Source organism: Haliotis rubra, unplaced genomic scaffold, assembly GCF_003918875.1.
Source record: "Haliotis rubra isolate DU_JTF1 unplaced genomic scaffold, ASM391887v1 Scf340, whole genome shotgun sequence".
Lineage (NCBI taxonomy): Eukaryota > Metazoa > Mollusca > Gastropoda > Lepetellida > Haliotidae > Haliotis > Haliotis rubra.
Window position 1 is genome coordinate 1,136,571 of NW_025767014.1, and position 21,713 is coordinate 1,158,283.

The following is a 21,713-nucleotide window of genomic DNA, read 5'->3' on the forward strand; positions in this document are numbered from 1 at the left end:
ACTTAGCTAAGATCTCGAAGTAGCGCTTCTAGATCTTCTGGGTGAAATAGACTTGGAGCCACTTAGCCTTCGCTACCTTTAGCGAAAGTATCGAGTCAGAGTCCGATCAATATATGGCGCTTGCTTCATGAACGACCTCTGTGTTCTACAGGGTGTGGGCTCGTGGCAGCTCCTTCTCGCGATGTCCCTCTCAACTGGTGAGGCTGTAGCTCCTTCGGCGAGGCTGGCCTGGGACTTCTTTAGCGAGGTGTCTAGAGTCCGATCTTAAATGATACCATCGTCTTCCTCTGGCGTATGGTGCGTATGTCGGAGACCTCAATCTGTAAGAAGATCTATGTGAGGACTGAGGAGAACGGACTGATGATTGGCTAGTGTATGTAGACCTTGGAGAAGACATCCTTGGCGGAAACTGTGGAAGCTTCGAGAAGCGGTGATGGCCGCCCGGCGCTCTGGGCTTCTCGAGCGTTGAGGGCTGCTGCCGAGCGTCTTCTAGGCGTTGTAGAACCACTTAACCTTAGCGTCTTGCGCGAATGTCTGGAGTCAGTGTCTGATCCGACATATGAGTGCTTGCTTTGCGAACGCCCTTCGTACATGACAAGGTGCGTGCTCGGCGAAGCACTCCTTCTCCGCGAAGCCTCTTGCAAAGGGTCAGACTCTAGCTCCTTCTCGGAGGCGGCCTTGGATACCTTATGCAAAGAGCTCACTCCGGGCAGGGTTGCCCTTCCCGGAGGCGCATCTATGGGCTCAGGGGCCCTACGCGAAGTCAAGGCGGGCTCTGGGGCCCTGTATGACTTAGTATGGGGTGGGCTCTGGGGCCCGTGGATATATCTGACTCCGATCTATTAGCCATGACTGAAGATTGTTTCCGAGATTTATCTGCCTTCCGTCTCAAAACGGAACATAAATATTTATCTAAAGGCAGAAATTGGTAAATTAATATATAATTTACAACGAGAAACAATAGAACATGGAGTAATGCAACTAGGGCATTTTAAATGTGGATCGGTAGCAGAGTAACGTAATTTACAAACAGTGCAGATTTTTATTAACGCAAACTGCTGAGCAACACGGCGAACCGTTAATCAAGCAGCAGAAACACGAATAATTATCAATGCATGTTGAATAATGATACTAGTTACACCTCTATAGATGAATATAAGAGGTAACAAACTAAATATAAATAAAGGATATAGTGTGTTGGGAGACACAGGTGCTCTCACGTCTTGCTCACTGGGCGAAGAAGGAGAGAGTGAGGCACATGGGTTCAGGTGGCGCCCTCGTTCCCGCGCTTGTGGAAGGGAGGTAACTCGTGGTCAGTACTAATGAGTGATTTTTTATTGAAGGGAACTTCAATTGGGAGATACAAGTGTTCCACTAGGTTCGCCAGAAGAAGAAGACAAGCAAATAAACATGAGTCAGGATAAGAAAAAATATTGAAAATGACTCCCAAATATAAATACTGTGGGTCACAATGACTGTCTTTTTTCAAAGTCTGTGTAAAACCCTGATGATAAGATCTCTTCTGCTTAGAGAGCTAGACAGCTTCCTGCTGCTTTAGACAGTGTTTCTGATAGTTAATGACGCTGTGGAAGAACAGCTCAAAGTAAGGCAGTTCATTTAAATTCCAAGTTCCTTTATTCTTCCAAGAGTTGCTATTTGGGTTATCTGATTACTCAAGATTGGGGTAATCTAATAATCTAAGAGCGGTTTTTGCTATAAATAGGGTAAGGAAAAATATCCAGATCACCAAAGAAATAATACTGAAAATAATATCGTACGATACATACATTGTTTCGTCATTCAGTTGTTCTTGGGTATAGTTGAGTGGATGGTTGATGGTGGTGATGCCAAAGTTACTGGGGTCCTTAGAGGAGGGGAGATAACTGCGCAGGATGACATTGTTGAGAGAGTTCATATAGGCCACGACAGCTGCCCATCCCTTGTTGTTGAACCATACCTACAGGAGACAGAGAACATATTCTAGAGAGTTAGGATGTTTCAGACCAGTCAGGAAAATAGATAATAAAGTCCTGGCCAGGAAATCCAGCAAGCAGTCTCTCTCATGGAAATATCTATATTTTGGTAGCAACATTCAGGCAAGGATTTTCACAAGAAATTTACTGGCATCAACAAAAGTTTCAACGTTAACCAAGAAGACAATAACTAAAAAAGAAGACTTGATTTGGTTATTAACAGAAATAGCAACTTGAGATATACCTTAGCAATGTCCTGTCGGACAAATCTCTTGAATAAATCATCCAGGTCCTGCCATATTGTCTCGTTACCATCGACAACAGCAGAACCGTTATTGGCTGCTCTTCCGAGTCGGTCAATGATGTTCACTATTTGTGTAGAATTCAGCTGAGCTACAGGGTTCTTGTCTCCAAAACTGAAGCCTCCGTATCTACAAGTAACATGAAAAAAAACCTGTCTTCAAGGTGACATCGGAGGAGATGGAAACACACTGGACTATCCTTCAACCAACTCAGAGATACAAGTCAAGGGGTTCTCATCACAGGCCATAACATTTAAGGGGTCCTTTGATTTAAATACCATATTTTCTTGCATATGTGCACACTTTCCCCCAAAAACATATCTCTGTGTATTTTGCATGTAATAATGAATTCTGAAATTAATCTCCATGTAAAAGTATAGAAGTAGTGACTGAGTATAGTATTACTCCGCTTTTAGCAATATTCAAGTAATATCACTGCCAGGGACTCTTGAAATAGTCGACCGCCTCCGTGGTGTAGTGGTTAGAGCGTCCGCCCAGAGAGCGGAAGGTCGCGGGTTCGATCCCCGGTCGCGTCATACCAATAGACGTTAAAATATGGTACTTGTTGGTCCTTGCCTGGCGCTCGGCATTAATGGGAACAACAAGGACTCGTCGGCTCGGAGTCAGTATAATGTGTCTGAGTGGGGTATTCATGCTTCACTGCGGCGTGGTATCTCAGTGGGCTAGCACTATAAAACCAGCTTCAGTCTGGGCTAGTACAAGCAGCCGCACATACACACATACACACGCATGCAGGTCGTCATATGAGCGTAATATTCTCAAGCACAACGTTAAACCCAATTTCACCTCAACTGAAATAGTCTTCACACATTGTATCCATGTGGGAACCTGGGTCTTTGGCATGATGAGTGAATGCTTTAACCATTAGTCTACCCGACAATCCTTTACTGGTATAATATTTGCCCCCCCCCCCCAGCAGTTTCACTCTAATAGCAAACATTGCCTGACTTACCTTCTCTTGATATACTGCTTCATGGTTTTGACTAGCCAGTCACTGGTGTTCCGCCCCGTCATGTTGTAGAGGTAGTCTGTTGTCGGGAGGTAGGTCTGGGAAGGGGTGGGGCCGCCAGCACCTGGATCAAAGTAAGTGAGTGAGTGGGTTGGTTTCAATCTGATCTAAACAATAGGAGATTGATTGGTAAGTGCAAAAACCAAGCAATCGAACACTAACAATTTTGCCACCTTTTTCAAGTTATGAGGTAATCTTGTTTCAGAGAAGGTGTATTCATAACTTACTTCTAAGTATTTAGAGAAAACCAAGAGTGATGACAATGAATTTTAAAAAATTAATGCGCTGAATTTGTGTTTGTCAGGTGTGATCACACTTTTCTAAACTTATCAAGTTGATACTAACCAATTTATTTTGATGATCACTCTCTTTGGATTCTCCAATCCTAATACTCAATTTTACAGATGTGTGCACTATACAGAGTTAATTTAAATGAGCTAACAGCTCTAGTACACATCTGGGCAAGTCAGTAAACATTGGGAGAAAGTGCACTGTGATAAGGCCTTAGACATAAACTGCTCTCCAAGACTTGGAGCTGAAAAAAAACAATAATTAGAAATGCAATCCAGGGTTAAAACCCACATAGGATTCTGACACATGAGAGGTATGCAACTGTGCAAAGTGGAGTGAAGCATCTTTGACAGCTTTGTTTGTTTGCACTCAACAAAATTCCGGCTATATGGCAACGGTCTGTAAACAATGAAGTCTAGACCAGACAATCCAGTGATCCACAACATTTGCATCGATCTACGCAATTGGGATAAGATGACATTTGTCAATCAAGTCAGCGATCCTGACCACCCGATCATGTTAGTCGCCACTGATGACAAGCATGGGTGCTGAAGACCAATTCTAATCCTGATCTTCACAGGTTCATCAGAGACTGCACACAGAGAGAGTTGTTTTACCTGGTGGACACTCCTGGACTCCAGAGGCACAGGAACAGGATGGAGAGTCTATGGACAGGTTTCCGGTCAGCTCCGGTCGTGCCGTCCATTTTCCCACTGCATCTGATGGCTCACATGGCATCCCACTAGAATCACACACCATCAAACCAGAGTGAAGAATGACTTTCCTCATGACTCATAGTGTGCAACAGGGCCTGTTAGTAGGTCACGGCACTCCGCGAGGCCTATGTACTTCCGGTGACAAACAACGTTTCATACCTTTTCGTATGGACTCATGGTTGTCAGTTGACAGTAAGGAAGCGATAATCAAATTTCCAATCTAACTATCCCCAAATTAGCCAACTACATGTATTATGACTGTCAAAAGCTGTGACAGCCAAGCATGGTTGTATACTTGGCTGGTCTAGTAAAGTCATATTTGGCAGTCGCGCAATTCGGAACCAGAACTGGTTCTTGCAACATACACCTGTCACCAGAAACCAGGTACCGGAAGTAAGCTGGGCCCCGTCTCGCTTTTCTCTAGTTGGCGCGTGTAAAGGGAGCAGGGACCAGCTTAGTACCAGAAATAGTAGCGCCTTGAGAGACTTACAGGCCCTATAAATGATACACTGAATCACTTTACTCTTACCTTTGCATCACTTTTTCTTATGGGAATTACTGTTTATCAATACATTTGTGTAGGTACCAGAAAACAATACAGTCTGAAGAATCATAATTAGGGTGAATGATCATATATATTCAATACTGTTACCTTAAGTAAAATTTCTACTTTTAAGCTAGAAAAATCATTGAGTTTCAATCTTTTACCAACATCGTTGTGACAAATGAAAATAGTTGCATTATTTACCTGATTTGATAGACCGACGAGTTCATACATCTTGTTCCTAAATAGGGCTTGGACAGGAGGGTGCTTTCCAGTTTGTCTGCGAGGGTTGTACCAGGGTCGTCATTACTGCCAATCAAAACACTAAAGTCATAAAGGGACTTGGCGCCATGGGCTGATGCCCATAAAAGGATAGGTATAGGGGTGACCGGTATATCCATTGTATCAAGTGCCATGCACAACACACTGACATTGTGGTTAAGTATTTAAGGGAATCATTAAGGATTTGTGTGAATGTGTCGCTGTGTTACTTACATAAAGTCAAGCAGGGACATATCTGGCATTCAAGAGCTTTTGACTGGCAAATTTTGAAAATGTGACATTGTTCACAATTGGATTATTTCATTGTTATTATCTTCTTAAATTATGAGGAATAGGGAAATATTTAATTCAAACTGAGAATTTCTGTGCCATCTGCAGCAGTCTTAGGCCAAAGTGACATATTGTGACAAGCCCTATTGTCTCCTTGTATCTTTACCATCGCTGCCTTTCATGAAGTAGAGACTAGATTTCATAAGCTTCATCAATTTACAGGGACGGAGTAAGTTTAGTTCTAAGCCGCCCTTAGCAATATTTCGGAAATATCACAACAGGGGACACCTGAAATGGTCTTCATATATTCTATCCATGTGGGAATCAAACCCGGGTCTTGGTGTGACGAGTGAACACTTTAACCACTAGGCTACCTCACCACCTCTAAATTTACAGCTACAAGTATCAATGTAGTACACACGTGTAGAACATGAAGAGGTGATCGTCGCCCTTCTGGGGCACATAGAGCCAGGGGTGCAGCTCCAGGGCTGGTTCCGCCTGGAAGGGGGGCAGGATAAGGGCAAACACCATGGCCAGACACACAAACCCTGCCGGCAGGATGATCTGAAACGATACAGTTTGTCTCATTGAATTTATGACTTCTCTCCTATGTAACTGTTTGTTACTGCTTGTCATCTCTTGAATATTATTATATTCATGATTCACTACAATAACAGACATGTGTTATTATTTCAATTCAAACAGATGGTTGATTTATGTTTCCATTCAACTAGATATGAAAATGGTGATGGTAAGATATATTATAGAAGAGCAGGGATCTTGACATTGGGGTTAAGGGAACATTTGGGGGTAGCCAAGACACAATGAAAGAGTGGCTTAGCCCAAAAAAGTATCACAAATATGGGAAAGGAGCAGGTTGGGGGGCAAGAAAAAATAGCAAGCAAAATATTGTAGTTCTAGTCCTAGGACCAATCTCACCATTGCTTCCCCCAAACAAATGACCAGTCCCTAACTTAAGTGTAGTACTAACAAAATCTCTGTAGACAAGTCTCTTAAGGAGGTCTTCAGTGCTAACAACTTATACTTGTCCAAAGATGGATTGGTACCACAGCATACGTTCTTATATCCTTAGCCTATTGGGCAGGACTATCGGACTAACAGAATCCTCCTTTGACAATAATGACAAACCGACAAACAAACCCACCTCACACACAAAGCCCTTCTTGCTACGGCGAACACGGTGGAAACGCTTGATGAAGAGTGCCCAGAACTGACGTCGTTTGAGGGTCCATCCTGATAGCTTTGTCTCTGACTCGGCACAGAAACCTGGATCACTAGCTTGTTCTGATGTCTCATCTGAAACAGAGAGCAGACGCGTGGAGATAGACCTTCATGCAGGTGTAATTAGTGAATGTTGGACGTTAGATTCCAGTGAGAAGGTGAAACAGTAGATCGTATTTCAGACATATAAAGCATGTGACCTTGCAGAAGTGGAGAACCTATGATGAAGTAGTTAGACAAGAAAATTTACGACTTTGTTGAAAACCCACAACCATTGGCAGGTGGAGACACACCAGAAAACATAATAACTTGAGATTCAAACTGTCAATCAGGTTTCCTGGACACCTAAGGCCCTTAACTCTGCACATAGAACAGCAGTGCCTCAGACAACTGGGCCATGCGAATTTCAGCTTAACACAGTGTGCAGGACCAGATATGAGGTAGCGGATGATAAACACTGCTTGAGAGGTGGTTGTTTCCTCTACTTAAAAAATAGGGTTTTTGTTTCAGTGTGAATGATGACTGTGTCCTTTTAGAATTAGTGAGTGAGTGAGTTTAGTTTTATGCTGCACTCAGCAATATTCCTGCTATTTGGCGGCGGTCTGTAAATAATCGAGTATGGACCAGACAATCCAGTGATCAACAGCATGAGCATCGATCTGCGCAATTGGGAACAGATGACATTGTCAACCAAGTCAGCGAGCCTGACCACCTGATCCCGTTAGTCGCTTCTTACGACAAGCATCGGCGCCTTTTGTGCCAAGCATGGGTTGCTGAAGACCTATTCTACCCCGGATCTTCACGGGTCCCTTTTAGAATGAAGTCGAGACTGGACAACCCTGTGACCGATATTGTGAACGACACTGCTCGGGAACAATGACATGATTTAAACTATGCTTTAAACTAAGTCATGAAACCTGTCCACCGAATCCATTTGGTTGTCAAGGCACACCAAGTTATTGTGGCTTTCCCATCCTTACGAGGTACCCATTCACAGCTGGGTGGACTGGGACACATAGTCACAAGACTTTGTCCAAGTTTACTGCACCTTACTGTACCGACAACTAGGTGTATTACAACCAGCATAGGTTGATAGAGATCTTGTCTATCCTAGAATTCCCTCTGGGTTAGGACTCATGGAAACTTTAGAAAGCAGACATTTATATAACAGGAGCACCACACATGTAGATCTTACCACACACCATCAGCTGCAGAACAAAGCTAGACTCTCATGCACAGCCAATGCTTCAAAGCAGGTAGACATATACAGAAGTCTAAAGTTTAGAATACAGCAGAAGATAGGGCCTGATGATTGTCACTACATCCCATCACACAAGTCAAGGGCATTTGCCTGACATTTATACTGCAATTGACTGCAATAATGTTTCATTGTATTATGATACACATACATTGCATGCATTTGTGTAATTTGTAAAAATAGGCAAATGATAATTAAGAATTTTTGCACACATATTTTTCAACCTTTCATTCATATGCCATTATAGTCAACTGTCACTTTGGTTAAAACATGCTTGATAGACACATTACATACAGGAAGCTGGTTCAGAATAGCTTACTTTTTAGAAAAAAAGGTTGCTCATTTCTAACTTTCAACTTAACTTGTTACGTAAAATGTGCCAACAAGATAAGAATGCATGACAATGAAAGCATAAAATACTTGTATTTTCCAACATATATAGATACATATTTATCAGCATTTCAAACTGTGGTATAATGGAAATACGGCACACCTCAACAAACAAGACCATACTTCAATACAGGTTGGCATGCATGTACACAAGTCTTGGAACACTGGAGCAGTTCCACCTTGATGGCTGATGCTACCATCCTCTACACACACAAACAAGGCAGCTTCACAAGCATGGTAGTATTATTCTGCACACTTCACTAATGATTCAGTCAAAAGTTTGGAGAAACTAACAAATTCAAAATGGATATTATCACTGGTAGTTTTCTGAAATGTTACAGTTTTGGGGTTTGAAATATAACATATATATCACTTGGACGAAGTTAAGGAACACTGGCTGCATGAAAGAATTCAGAATTGGGAGACCTTAACCTTTTTGAGTAGTATATTTCAATTTCATTAAGCTTTTGACGAAACATCAGGATCTACTTATCATGAGATATGGATTGCAGCATGTATGGCTATAGAAGCAAAGGGGATGCCCACTGCAGCACACAGTATAAACTAGCATAAGCAGTTATCAATAAAGCTCATGACTGATGATGGAAACTATACCCAATGGACAGGATGATAAGTGATCTATAGGATGAAGAAATTTAAGCATACTATCAAAAATAGAAAATGGATGCAAAAAATAATAATAATTGTGTCAGGACCCTATGCATCCAAGGTTGATTGTGTGAATTCAGAAGCGCAAGAGGAGACAAAATAGTGAGTATTTTCCATGCAATTTACATCAATATTTGCTTACACTCAGTCATGCACTGAGGAGTCTGACACCGTAATGGGCAAGAACTTATGACAACAAACAACTTACGGGGTAATAAACTGACAACTTGATCTAAACACAATAAAAAAACAAGGAATGAACAATTGACACCATAGGATATGAAAAGTTCACTTACTTTTCTTACTCTGAGTGCGGGCTTCAACATGACACAATAACAAAAATGTGAAACAATAATCATAAAAGAAAAATAGAGAAGAGTGAGGTTGGTGTAAAACATTTTCCAGCAATCTCACCTATATAGCCTAAGACTGGGCTTCACTGCAATCAAGTATGGAACTGAACCCCAGTCTTCAGTGTGATGAAAGATTACATTGTCCACTTACCTACCTCACCACTCACCGCTATTCTATCAAGGACTGGGAGAGTACTAGGTACATATTCTGACCCAGAATCCCCAAATCAAGATAATTACTGGGTACTGTAGACATGCTTGGGGACTTGAGGCCCTTGAAACCCAACAGTGAGACAATCATGGTACTTGGGGCCTATACAACCCGTGAATCACAACTGAGAGACAATTACAGGTACTTAAGGCCCATACAACCCTTGAATCCCAACGAAGAGACAATTACAGGTAGTTGGGGGTAATACAACCCTTGAATCCCAACGGAGAGACAATTACATTAGTGAAACAATCATGGTTACTAGGGGCCTATACAACCCTTGAATCCCAACGGTGAGAATACAAGGAGAAAGGAGTGCTCTTCCCCTGGATGCATCAGCAGGTGAGACAATTACAGTATCTTGGGACCTATACAACTCTTGAATCCCATCAGGGAGAATGCAAGAAAAGGAGTGCACTTCCCTTTGATGTGTCAGCAGGTGAGACAATAACAGGTACTTGGGGCCTATATAACCCTTGAATCCCAACACGAAGCACCAATGCATATTAGAGGCCTATAAAACCCTTGAATCCCATTAGTGAAACAATCATGGTTACTAGGGGCTATACAACCCTTGAATCCCAACAATGACAATGCAAAGAGAAAAGAGTTCTCTGTCCATGGATGAATCAGTAGGTGCTTGAACAGGGACAGTTGTTACATGTTGATATGTTAAGTCATTAAAATATGGAATGACAAAGAAGAGGTTGAGTATATATGCCCCATGAGGAAAGCAAAAATGGTACCGCATATAATGGTACAGTCATGAGTTAGTTAATGCTATCAGGAACAATGCATGAAAGAGATGCAATGAGAAGCACCGGACTCACCTGTCATTTCAAGGTCACTGTCCTCCATCAGGTCAGTAGTGCTGTTGACGCAGTTCACTCGCTGCTTGATGGGGAAGATGCCAAACTTCTTCTTACGGAAACTCAGACGAGACACTGGCTTTGGATATTTGCCTCCTAAAAGGAGATTGTAAGCATCAAGTGAGTGACTGAGTGAGTTTAGTTTTACGCCACACTCAGCAATAGTCTAGCTATATGGCGGCAGTCTGTAGATAATCGGGTCTGGACCAGACAACCCAGTGATCAACATCATGAACATCAATCTACGCATTTGGGAACCGATGACATGTGTCAACCAAGTCAGCGAGCCTGACCACCCGATCCCGTTAGTTGCCTCTTACAACAAGCATGGGTTACAGAAGATCAATTCGAACCTGGATCTTCACGGGTTTGTAAGCATCAAGGTTCACAATAGATACTATTGAGTCAAGGTGAGTAACTATGTTTAAAAACAGACAGAAAAGAATAAACTTCTTTGTTTCATCTGTTTAAGAGCTATGTACAAGCAAATACCAGGGCACTTGCAACTTCTATTGTAAGACATGTGAATCTGGGATAAAAACACCTGACAAACAACGAAGCTAGTGTGTAAGGCACCAACCATCATAGACCTGTTCAAGCTGCTTGCGAGTCATCTCGTCTGTGGGGATGTCCACACCGCTATCCTCCGCAACCTTCAGGAAAACCTGGACACAACAAAATCAAACATTACCATTTTCCTTCACAGCTTGAAATCAAAACACACGTCTATGTAAAAATGGCACATGAATTCATTTCACCCAGTTTTAGTTGTGAGTTAGTCGTGATTCATTCTCTGATACTGACACAAATATCTGTGCTACATTGGTTAATGGTGCCGAAGGCATGTTTTGTGTAACCCATTATAGTAGACAGCATAAATCAAAGAAAAAATAAAGTGAAACAGTGAGTGAGTGAGTTTGGTTTAGTGTTTGAAAAGCATTTTGGTCATATCATGTAATGTCTGTTTAATGACAGATTTGTTCGCTTTTTTTCAGCTGTATGATGGTGATCTGTATATAATAGTTTGGATCATACAACCCAGAGACTGGCATCATGAGCATCAACCAACGTAACCGGGATATGATGACATCAAGCAACCATGCCTGACCTCCCGATCCCCTTAGTCAGCTCTTACAACAAGCATGAGTAGCTGATGAACAGTTCTGACCACCCGAGACGGTCTAGATTTCTGACGGACGGTCTAAACTTACAGCTGGCCAGCCTGATGGTCTCGTAAAAAATTCAGATGTTCCATACATCTGAGTAAATTCACAATATTTGGTCTGGTTAAATCCATTTTGGGCTGGTAACAGTTTGAAGTTACCAGCCCTGATGTCTGACTGGATATTTGGCTTATTTCATACACTGGTTGGAAGAAAGTCTGAAGTAATCCAGGTCTTCACTTTGGCGATGATAAACCAAGAAATATAATTAGGGCAAATCTTGGATTCAAACCCAGGAAATGATGCAAATTACCATGCCTCAGGTGACTTGGCTATCCCTGCTCTCCACAAAGTACAACAAACTCCTGACCCGGATCTTTCTTACTCAACAATCAGACTGAGTGAGTGAGTTTAGTTTTACGCTGCTTTTAGCAATATTTCAGCAATATCATGGCGGGGGACACAAGAAATGGGCTTAACACACTGTACCCATATGGGAAATCGAACATGGTCTTCTGCATGACGTGCGGATGCTTTAACCATTCGGCTTCCCCACCACCCCGAACAATGAGAAGATGGTCATACCTCCTCCAGACTGGTGTCAGAGATTCCAAAGCTGGAGATGCCGAGGTCAAAGTGGCACATCTCTAACTGAGAGAACAAGGCCTCAAAGTCTCCACTGTGAGCTGCCTCCTCTGGCAGCTGGTAACACAGCTCTGTGTTGTTGTCCTCGGTCAGCCTGGCTCCACTCACATACTTCTGTATGAAGGCAGTAAGTCGTTGTACTGAGAAACCTTAGTGAAGAAAACAATAATGATTAGAATGTGGGTTTTCGCTGTACATAACATATGCATTCATTTTTGAGGAAGTGAGTGAATGAGATTAGTTTTACACTACTTTTGACAATATTCCAGCAATAACCCGACAGGGGACACCAGAAATGGGCTTTATACATTATATCCATGTGGGGAATCAAACCTTGGTCTTCGACGTGACAAGCAAACACTTTAACCACTAGGCTATCCAACTGCCCCCAGTTTTGTTTGAAGTTTAATTGGTTATATATGTGATAATGATTACATAGAGGTCGATACCTAGCTCAAATTACAATATTTTTGGTCAATATTCATAACATTTTCACACTGATGAAATTTGGTTAAAATAATGTAAAGATTTGTTCATCCAAACTGTGATGGTCACATGACATACATAAACTCAAGCTAAAGGAAGGTTTCCTGTTTATTCCTATATGAGACAAACTGTTACAGGAACCGCCCTGTGTTTCTGTACATGTGATCCACTAAAGACTTGCCTCGCATCATAGTGGCTCCCTCTGGTGGTGGTGTAGGTGGGTCACTGCTGTTTGTACTGCTGGTCTTGTCACTGTCTGGTCGCTCAGAGTAACCTTCATCATCCATCTCAAATGTTGGCTGATATGTAATGATAAAAGATTTTATTACCTACGAGGGCAAAAATATCGGGGTTCATATTTTTCATACTTGCGTCTAAAGATCGGTATATCCCTTGCTCTCGCTCGGGAAATACGAACATTTAGGCACTCGTGTCGTAAACATAGTATGACATGGGCACTCAAACAATATCCTCTATAGAGTTCCCTGTCAATGAAACAATTGCCTAAAATATCATTACTCAAAACACTGCTGCTGACTTTTCAAAATTACAATTAAACTCACTCGCTCATCAGGAAACCATCCGATATCCGAATTATTATTCTTCTTATTCTTATTATTATTTGTACGTTTTTTGTGACAGCTCTCCTGACCTAACCGCTGGGTCGATTTTCATGAAAGTTTCAGGGATGATAGCCTGTATGCTGAAATTGATACATAGTCGAAAAAATCCCTACTTCCGGCTTCCGGTAAAGGCAGAGAACCCAAAATGTCGAAATCTTTGCACCTGAATAACTCAAAAACTATAAGAGGTAGATTGACCAAATTTTCACTCAATGTAGACAACATCATTCCCTGTCGATTCAACACATACCGGAAGTTGGCCGGCAGGTCAAATTTTCCGCTATTTTGAAAAAACTGATTTTTTTGCCGATTTTCATGATTTGACGGTGCCTGTCTTTCAAAATCTTCTTCTCCAGAACGGCATATAGTACAATCGTGTTCGATACGCTGTTGGAAAGCCCATACTCTGGACTACTTAGTTTGCTCAAGGCATGTCGATATCTTGAATGGTTTTGGAGTGATCGCCCTTGGAAGTTGGTGATTTTTCTAAGACGCATTTTCATAGGGTTAAGAAAAAGGTCACAACTCTGCGCGAAAAATCGATGTATTCCATTTTTCTAAGTACCATCCTCTAGGTAATTGGATGGGAAACATCTTTGCTTCACATCATGGTTATGAAAAAATCAATAATAACGTCACCATTACGACACAAACACAGCCTTCGCGATTTTGCACATTTCCGCACTTTTTTTACGGTGCCTGTGTTTAACAATCTGCTGCTCCTGAACGGCAAATAGTACAATAGTGTTCTATATATCGTTTTAAAGCCCACACTCCGGACTACTTAGGTTGTTCAATGCATGTCGATATCTTGAATAGTGTCGGAGTTATTGCCCTTGGAAGTTGGTCAATTTTTGGCGAAACGCATTTTTATAGGGTTCACAGCTCTGCGAAAACACAATGGATGTCCTTTTTGAAGGTACCAAACTGTAGACAATGAAATGTAGAACAATTTTGCTTCACATTATTATTATGTAAAAGTCAATAGTTACGCCACAATTACGCCCAGACAGGGCGGGACATGAGGATTTCGCATTTTTTCAGTTGTGAGATAACTAAGTGAAGGAAGCGGCGAGCGTTGCTAGATTTTACTGTCGCTTCCTTCAGCCAGTTATCTCATATCACAGGAAGCGCCAGTAAAATCTAGCCACAGTCGCCGCTTCGTGGTTTTTCAGTGCCTACAGAAATAGTTCCCCCTTTAACAGGCCGCAACTCCGTTGTTCTTAGGTCTACAGTCAAAACAATTAGTGTCCTGGAATTGCCAGGAATACACTTCAAAACACTTCAAACACCCGTAACCCCGAGAGTTAAAATCGACTGTCCAGCTGGCGTCCAAAGAAACGGTACAAGTAAAGGTAGCCACGGGGGGTGTATGGGGAGGTCTGAAGACCGCCAGTATTGCCCAGGAGGCAATCCTAGTTTATCTTAAGATTAAATTTGTTGATGATGCAGCTCTAGCGAGGTTTCATAAGGATTCAGAACTTAAATACAGAGCTGAGATATTTAATTTTACATCATGTTGTAAAGATAATTTTCTATCTTAAATGTTAACAAATTAAGAAACGATTATTCACTAAAGAAACAGAAACAATCTTAACAAAACTAACAACTGTTAACAAAACTAAGAAATGATTATTCACTTCAGAAAACAGAAACAATCTTTACGTAAAGTCATTGGAATCCATTACCAAGGATCCCAGGTAACTCACCACAACATCAATGGTGGAGCGGATGCTGCCGGCAGTGGATGGCCTGCTGGGTTTAGGTTTGATTACGTCCATGGCTTCAACCTCTTTCTGCTCCTGGTCATCCTGGCGGACAAGGGTCAAGTAGTAGCCACTGCCGAAGCGGTTCTTAAGGAAGAGGCTAGAGCCACAACAGCAGAGTCGGCCATGTGAGATGATGGCGATGCGGTCCCCAAGGATGTCGGCTTCATCCATGTGGTGGGTGGACATTATGATGGAATGCGGTCTGGAAGATCAACACAAGGTTACACTTTAACAAGCTATTTGTTTGTTTGGGCTTCAGATGTAATTAAAGAACTAAAACTCTTTGTAAATTAGTTGGAGGAAATTTGTACTTGTCATGAAAGTGTTTTGGTTTTAAACTTATCTTCCTGCATTAATGCCACTTTAAGCATGTGAATGTCAACCTGATATGCACTGGGCAACCGGCTGTATCACAGTGACTCTTATTGTTCATCATTCCTACAAACATTGCAGTAAACACTGCGCTATATATTTTATTACTTTGCAATGAACATTTTCTCAGCACAAACTAATTTTGTGATATGTCATGGTAACTTCTTCTTCTTTGTAAAACCATTAGAGTCCATAACACCACACCCCATACACCAGTGATAATCAGGTTTAATGTCAACCAGAGGTAAAGTGTTTGCTTACTTGTTCTCAGTTTGACGAGCAGATCCCAGATGGCTCTGCGAGCGTATGGGTCAACACCAGCTGTAGGTTCATCCAAGATGACCGTGCGAGATCCACCCACAAATGCAATAGCCACTGACAACTTCCGCTTCATACCCCCTGTAACACACACAGAGACCAACCATAAACACAAGCCAGGATATTCAGTGAGGTGGCTTATTCAATGGAAATCTTTGGAACTATTAAATACATAGCGACTTACCAACTAATCCGTCTGAAGTGAGACAAGAGCTGATATATGACCAAATTGCCAATGAGGATTCTGATAGAAACAGCAAGTTACATAGCCTTAAAAAAAATGTCTAGTTAATAAATATACTATACAACATGGGCTTACAATGAAAACTAGAATGCTTTCAATTTTTGTTAGTTCAAACAACCTTTTTCTGTAACATGCGATTCAATCCACTAACCAAACAGACATCTGCCACCACCACACAGTCTCCACACCCTCTAAAGATGTACAACTGACCTGACAGGTTCTTGGAGATTTCTTTGATCTTGTTGGGCAGTCCGACATCTTTGACCATCTGAGGCAGTTCTTGCTTCACCTCTGCATTGGTCCTTCCCTTGAGTCGGGCATAGAACCAGATGTGCTCCTCTACTGTTAGGCTGAACACAATGACAGTTAACAGTCTTTAGTTTATGCCTATGGTTAACTAATGGCAAATCGCTTTCAGAAAACCTGCCATGTCACCTTTGCTGAGGGGTTTGTATACAGTACCTCCATTACCCGGGAATATGCTATGAGGTTTAGTGATAGTTTGACCCAAAGAATCAAGTCCCAGTCTGCCTCCAGTAGATGGATACAAATAGGTGCTCTGACCAATGATTGTTGAGAATAAAATGCATTCAAGGAAGCATTTCTTACTCGATACCATCATAGTGAGACCGTGGTCCAGGGATGTAATTGATTCGACATAGCAGTCATGGTGAGTGAGTGACTAAATGGTGAGTGAGCGAGTGAGTGGGCGAGGTAGCCAGTTATCAAACACAACCCTCAGCCTAGTTTGGTCACATAATGTGCTGACTCTCACAGCGGAAAGTGATATAGGCCATGGACTTTTACCACTAATGTTACAATCACACAAACATGACAAGAATCAGAATCAGAATACATCTGAATACATACATGATCAAAAGATTCTTCTTCATCTAAGGGGTACAACACTGGACATCAGATTGCATCACCATAAAAGAAAGGGTCACATACATTCATGTCCTATATAAGTACAGAAGAAGATACTTACAGGTCGAAGAGAACATTATGCTGTGGACACATTCCCAGACTGCTCCTGATATCATCCATCTGGGAGCGAATGTCCTTTCCGTTGATATACGCTGTGCCACTTGTAGGAGGGAACAGGCCTGTCAGGATGGACCTGGGAAACAACATGCAGCACATTGTCAACACTGACGGTATATTCAGCTTTAGCCATATGGCATGTAAATCAGCATTTCATCACAAGACAAAACAAAGGTTCTTATTTTTACGAGTACTACAGCCACTAGTGCAAATATTCAGCTCACAAGGGATACAGGTCCATGTCTATGGCTTTAGAGTGAGTGAGTTTAGCTTTACTCCGCACTCAGCAATATTCCAGCTGTATGGCGGCGGTCTGTAAATAATCTAGTCTGGACCAGACAATCCAGTGATCAAAAGCATGAGCATAGATCTATGCAATTGGGATGTGATGACATGTGTCACCCAAGTCAGCGAGCCTGATAACTCCGATCCTGTTAGTTGCCTCTTATGACAAGCATGGGTAACTGAAGATCAATTGTTAACCGAATCCTCGTGGGTCTATGGCCTAAGAACTGACTACAACTCTCCAATGGTTGTGTGAGTAACGACAATGCTTAAAAATGCCTCTTGGACGAGCCTTGGCCTAATTACATGGTTGTGTTCAAGGACCTAAGTAATAACAGTGCCAAGTAATGCCTCTTGGACAAAGCCTTGGCCTAATTGCATGGTTGTGTTCAAGGATTAAAGTAATAATAGTGCCAAGTAAAGCCTCTTGGACGAAGCCTTGGCCTAATTACATGGTTGTGTTCAAGGATTTAAGTAATAACAGTGCCAAGTAATGCCTCTTGGACGAAGCCTTGGCCTACTTACATGGTTGTGTTCAAGGATTTAAGTATTGACAGTGCCAAGTAATGCCTCTTGGATAAGGCCCCGGTCTACGTACCTGGTTGTGTTCAAGGATTTGAGTAATGACAGCACAAAATTTGAAAAACCACTGGCCTACTTACATGGTTGTAGTTTTTCCTGCACCGTTGTGTCCAAGGAAAGATGTTATCTGACCCTCATAGAAGTTGAGCGACAACCCATCTACTGCCAGTTTTTTCCCAGTCTTGTACACCTTAGTAAGGTTGTGTATGGACACACCCACTTTACTGTTAGGGGCACTGCCTCTAGATTCTCCTTGTCACCTGCAACAGATTCTGTCATTCACCTCTAACTCACAATTACATAGGCAAAACAAATTGACACCAACGAAGATGTTATATGTTACAAAACAAGGCATAGTTGGTTCAATATTTCAGAGACATCTAGCTCATCAATATTACTCACAGTTCATTTCCATGTTGGCTGCTTCAGGGTTGCCCATGAAGTTTGAGTCTCCTTGGTAACGCTGTCCACACCAGTAGGTTTTCTGGATGGGGAAGTACCATTTGCGAGGGATTCCATACTGGCCTGAAAATGACAGGAATGTTCAAATTGTGAAAATATATATATCTAATAATTTAGAGGTGACGAATAGCATTGTGGTTGAAATACCATGCTGAAATCCTGGGTTCTATTCTGTGGGACCTGTTTTCACAAAGAATCATAACAGGGTGCTCTTCTGGATCTATTCTTGCCCTAAATACCCAATGTGTACCCCTAGAGAAAGGCTTCAGCAACTCTGCACCTATTCTTGCCCAAAAATGCTTCAGCAACTGTTGATTGATTCTTGACCTAAATACCCAATATGCACCCTCTAAAGAAAAAGCTTCAGCAACCATGGACCTATTCTGAACCAGAATCCCTACAGGAAACCTACCAAGAAAAGCTTCAGCCATTGTGGACCAAGGTAGCAAACCTACATCGTTTTTCCAGTTTCTTAGTTACAAAACTAAGGGTAAAATAGATAACCTCCATCACCTCAGAATTCTGGACTATTTGACCTTTGACAAAATAGACATGGCGAACATACCTGGAAAGACAGCTTCAATGTACCAGGTGAAGAGGCCATAGATGAAAGCATCAGCCAACATCATTAGGATACACCAATACCATGCTGAAGTCATCGTCGGGGATGGGCTGTCAGCGATGTTGCTCCACTGTAGACCAGTCATCTGTTCTTCATAGCGAGATATATAGCTGCAGCCAAATCCAAACGCTTACACTTGATGACAGGCACTGCAAGTAGGGAAGCATCGGGACTTCAACAATAATCAACAAAATCACCAGGGTTGGTACAGATTATCAGCCACTACATTTATGGCCTTTCTAGGGGCTTTTCAAGGCCAAATCAACAATGGACTGACTGACTGAGTTTGGTTTTACGCCGCTTTTAGCAATATTCCAGCAACATCACAGCGGGGGACACCAGAAATGGGCTTCACACATTGTGCCCATGTGGGGATTCGAACCCGGGTCTTCAGCGTAACGAACCAACGCTTTAACCATTAGGCTATCCCACTGCCCCATCAACAATGGAACTACAGGAACACATATAACACAAAAGTAGTTGGACCTCGAAAACAGGAAACAGGCTTCATACCAGTGAGTATGTTTCTGTTACTTAATACAGCACTCAGCAATGTTTCAGCCAAAACACTGTAGTCTGTAAATAATCTGGTCCAGACAATCCAGTGAATCAGTGAGGGGTAAGTGAATGGTTGAGAGAGTGGGTGAGTGGTTAAGCTAGTGGTTGAGACGTCATATGAGTGGTTGAGAGAGTAGCACAATGAGTGGTTGTGTGAGCGAGGTGAGTGGTACTCACAGAGGCCAGCTTGATGGAGGTGCTGATGTATTCCTCCCACTGCACCACCTGGGTGTACGGCATGTACAAGAGGAAGTACAAGAAGCCCCCACACACTGCCGCCAGGTTGGCTCGGGAGAAGAACACGCTGATCAGGAAACACTGCATGATGGTTGCCAGCGTGAACGCCAACAAGAACACAAAGATAACAGATGGGTCCGAAAGTGCTCCATGATTTTACCGCCTCCAAAAAATAAACATAAAAATGGGCTGAAATATGACAATTGTGTGATGTATTATGGCCAATGTTTCCAAACCCCTCAGCAGAACTAGAAATAAATTGTTTCAAGTATTCTAAAATATACCTGATTGGGGAACTTGATTGGCCAACCAATCTATTAATTTAGCCTTACCACCACAAGCCAAATATGCTGTTTTCTGATTGCCTGATAATAGAGCAGGCAGGGCTTGTGTTCCATTGTTGCATTGACCAATGTCACTGATAAGTATTAGTTTTGTGTCACTGATTAAATAAGAAGTCAGTGAGTTATTACTGTTGACATTTTTATTCATATGAAATGATTTCAAGTATACCTTCAGCACCAGGATAAGCACTTTGTGCACCCAACAAGCACCTACCCTTGAGCACTGCCACAAGCATGACGACAGTGATGATCATCATGACAGTGCCGCGTTGATGAACCAGGCCAGCCAGTGGACCCCGCTACCCAGCCCCATCATCTTCATCACCTCCTTCAGACGACGCTCCTTCTCGCATTACACAATCCCTTCACGATCATGGCCACTGAGTAGATCCATGCTAACACCATGAACATTGGCATGCCCGAGATATCGCCATTGTAAACCTGATATAAACACAAAAGTGAAAGAGTCAGGTGAATTGTTCCTTATAATAGGGGAACTAACCTGTTCCTGACGAGCAAGGGTAGGGGATCTAACTGTTCTGACGAGCATGGGAGTGATTTATCTAACCTGTTCCTGACATATAGCAAGGGTAGGGGAACTAACCTGTTCTTGACGTGACAAGGGTAGGGGATCTAACCCGTTCCTGGACATAGCAAGGGAAGAGGAACTAACCTGTTCCTGACGAGCAAGGGTAGGGATCTAACCTGTTCCTGATGTAGCAAGGGAAGAGGAACTAACCTGTTCCTGACGTGAGCATGGGTAGGGAACTAACCCTGTTCCTGACGTGCCAGCAAGGGTAGGGATCTAACCTGTTCTTGACGTAGCAAGGGTAGGGAACTGAACCTGTTCCTCGACGTAGCAAGGGTAGGGGAACTAACCTGTTCCTGACATAGCAAGGGTAGGGGAACTCAACCTGTTCCTGACATAGCAAGGGTGGGAACTAACCTGTTCTTGACGTAACAAAAGGAGGGTGGGGAGCGAACCTGTTCTTGGCAGTAACGGGGTAGGGGAACGAACCTGTTCTTGGCGTAGCAAAGATCAACCTGTGGGTAGGGTGGGAACTAACCTGTTCTGACATATAGCAAGACAACACCTGGGTAGGGGATCTAACACCTGTTCTTGATGTAGCAAGGGTAGGGGATCTGACAACCTGTTCGCTGAAACACCTAGCTGGCGACGGAGGGGAACTAACCTGTTCCTGACGAAAGGGCCTGGGGGTAGGGGAACTAACCTGTTCCTGACATAGGGCAAGGGGAAGAGGAACTAACCCGTTCCTGACAGAGCAAGGGTAGGGGATCTAACCTGTTCCTGACGTAGCAGGGTAGGGGAACTAACCTGTTCTTGGACGTGAGCAAGGGAAGAGGAACTAACCTGTTCTGGACGTAGCAAGGGTAGGGGAACTAACCTGTTCCTGACGTAGAGCAAGGGTAGGGGAACTAACCTGTTCCTGACGATAGCAAGGGGTAGGGGAACTAACCTGTTCCTGACAACCTTAGCAAGGGTAAGGGAACTCAACCTGTTCCTGACGTAACGCCAAGGGTAGGGATCTAACCTGTTC

General features: G+C 42.6%; 1 protein-coding gene and 1 pseudogene across 1 annotated transcript in view; both read right to left on the reverse strand.

The window, feature by feature from the left end:
• The window catches only part of LOC124284663 (phospholipid-transporting ATPase ABCA1-like), a 39,032-nt gene extending 23,309 nt beyond the window's left edge, over nucleotides 1–15,723 (reverse strand). Inside the window, exons 1-14 of the mRNA XM_046720769.1 lie at nucleotides 15,720–15,723; nucleotides 15,027–15,288; nucleotides 12,876–12,993; nucleotides 12,149–12,357; nucleotides 10,981–11,065; nucleotides 10,362–10,496; nucleotides 9,264–9,284; nucleotides 6,574–6,725; nucleotides 5,830–5,972; nucleotides 5,061–5,165; nucleotides 4,214–4,338; nucleotides 3,249–3,369; nucleotides 2,218–2,404; nucleotides 1,788–1,957 (exon numbers count right to left, since the gene is read on the reverse strand). Of these exons, the coding sequence (XP_046576725.1) occupies nucleotides 1,788–1,957; nucleotides 2,218–2,404; nucleotides 3,249–3,369; nucleotides 4,214–4,338; nucleotides 5,061–5,165; nucleotides 5,830–5,972; nucleotides 6,574–6,725; nucleotides 9,264–9,284; nucleotides 10,362–10,496; nucleotides 10,981–11,065; nucleotides 12,149–12,357; nucleotides 12,876–12,993; nucleotides 15,027–15,272 (1,817 nt within the window). The 5' untranslated portion in view covers nucleotides 15,273–15,288; nucleotides 15,720–15,723. The remainder of the gene's footprint in view (nucleotides 1–1,787; nucleotides 1,958–2,217; nucleotides 2,405–3,248; nucleotides 3,370–4,213; nucleotides 4,339–5,060; nucleotides 5,166–5,829; nucleotides 5,973–6,573; nucleotides 6,726–9,263; nucleotides 9,285–10,361; nucleotides 10,497–10,980; nucleotides 11,066–12,148; nucleotides 12,358–12,875; nucleotides 12,994–15,026; nucleotides 15,289–15,719) is intronic.
• A 1,285-nt stretch (nucleotides 15,724–17,008) lies between these two features.
• On the reverse strand, nucleotides 17,009–20,588 carry LOC124284671 (annotated as a pseudogene).
• Nucleotides 20,589–21,713: the final 1,125 nt, after the last annotated feature.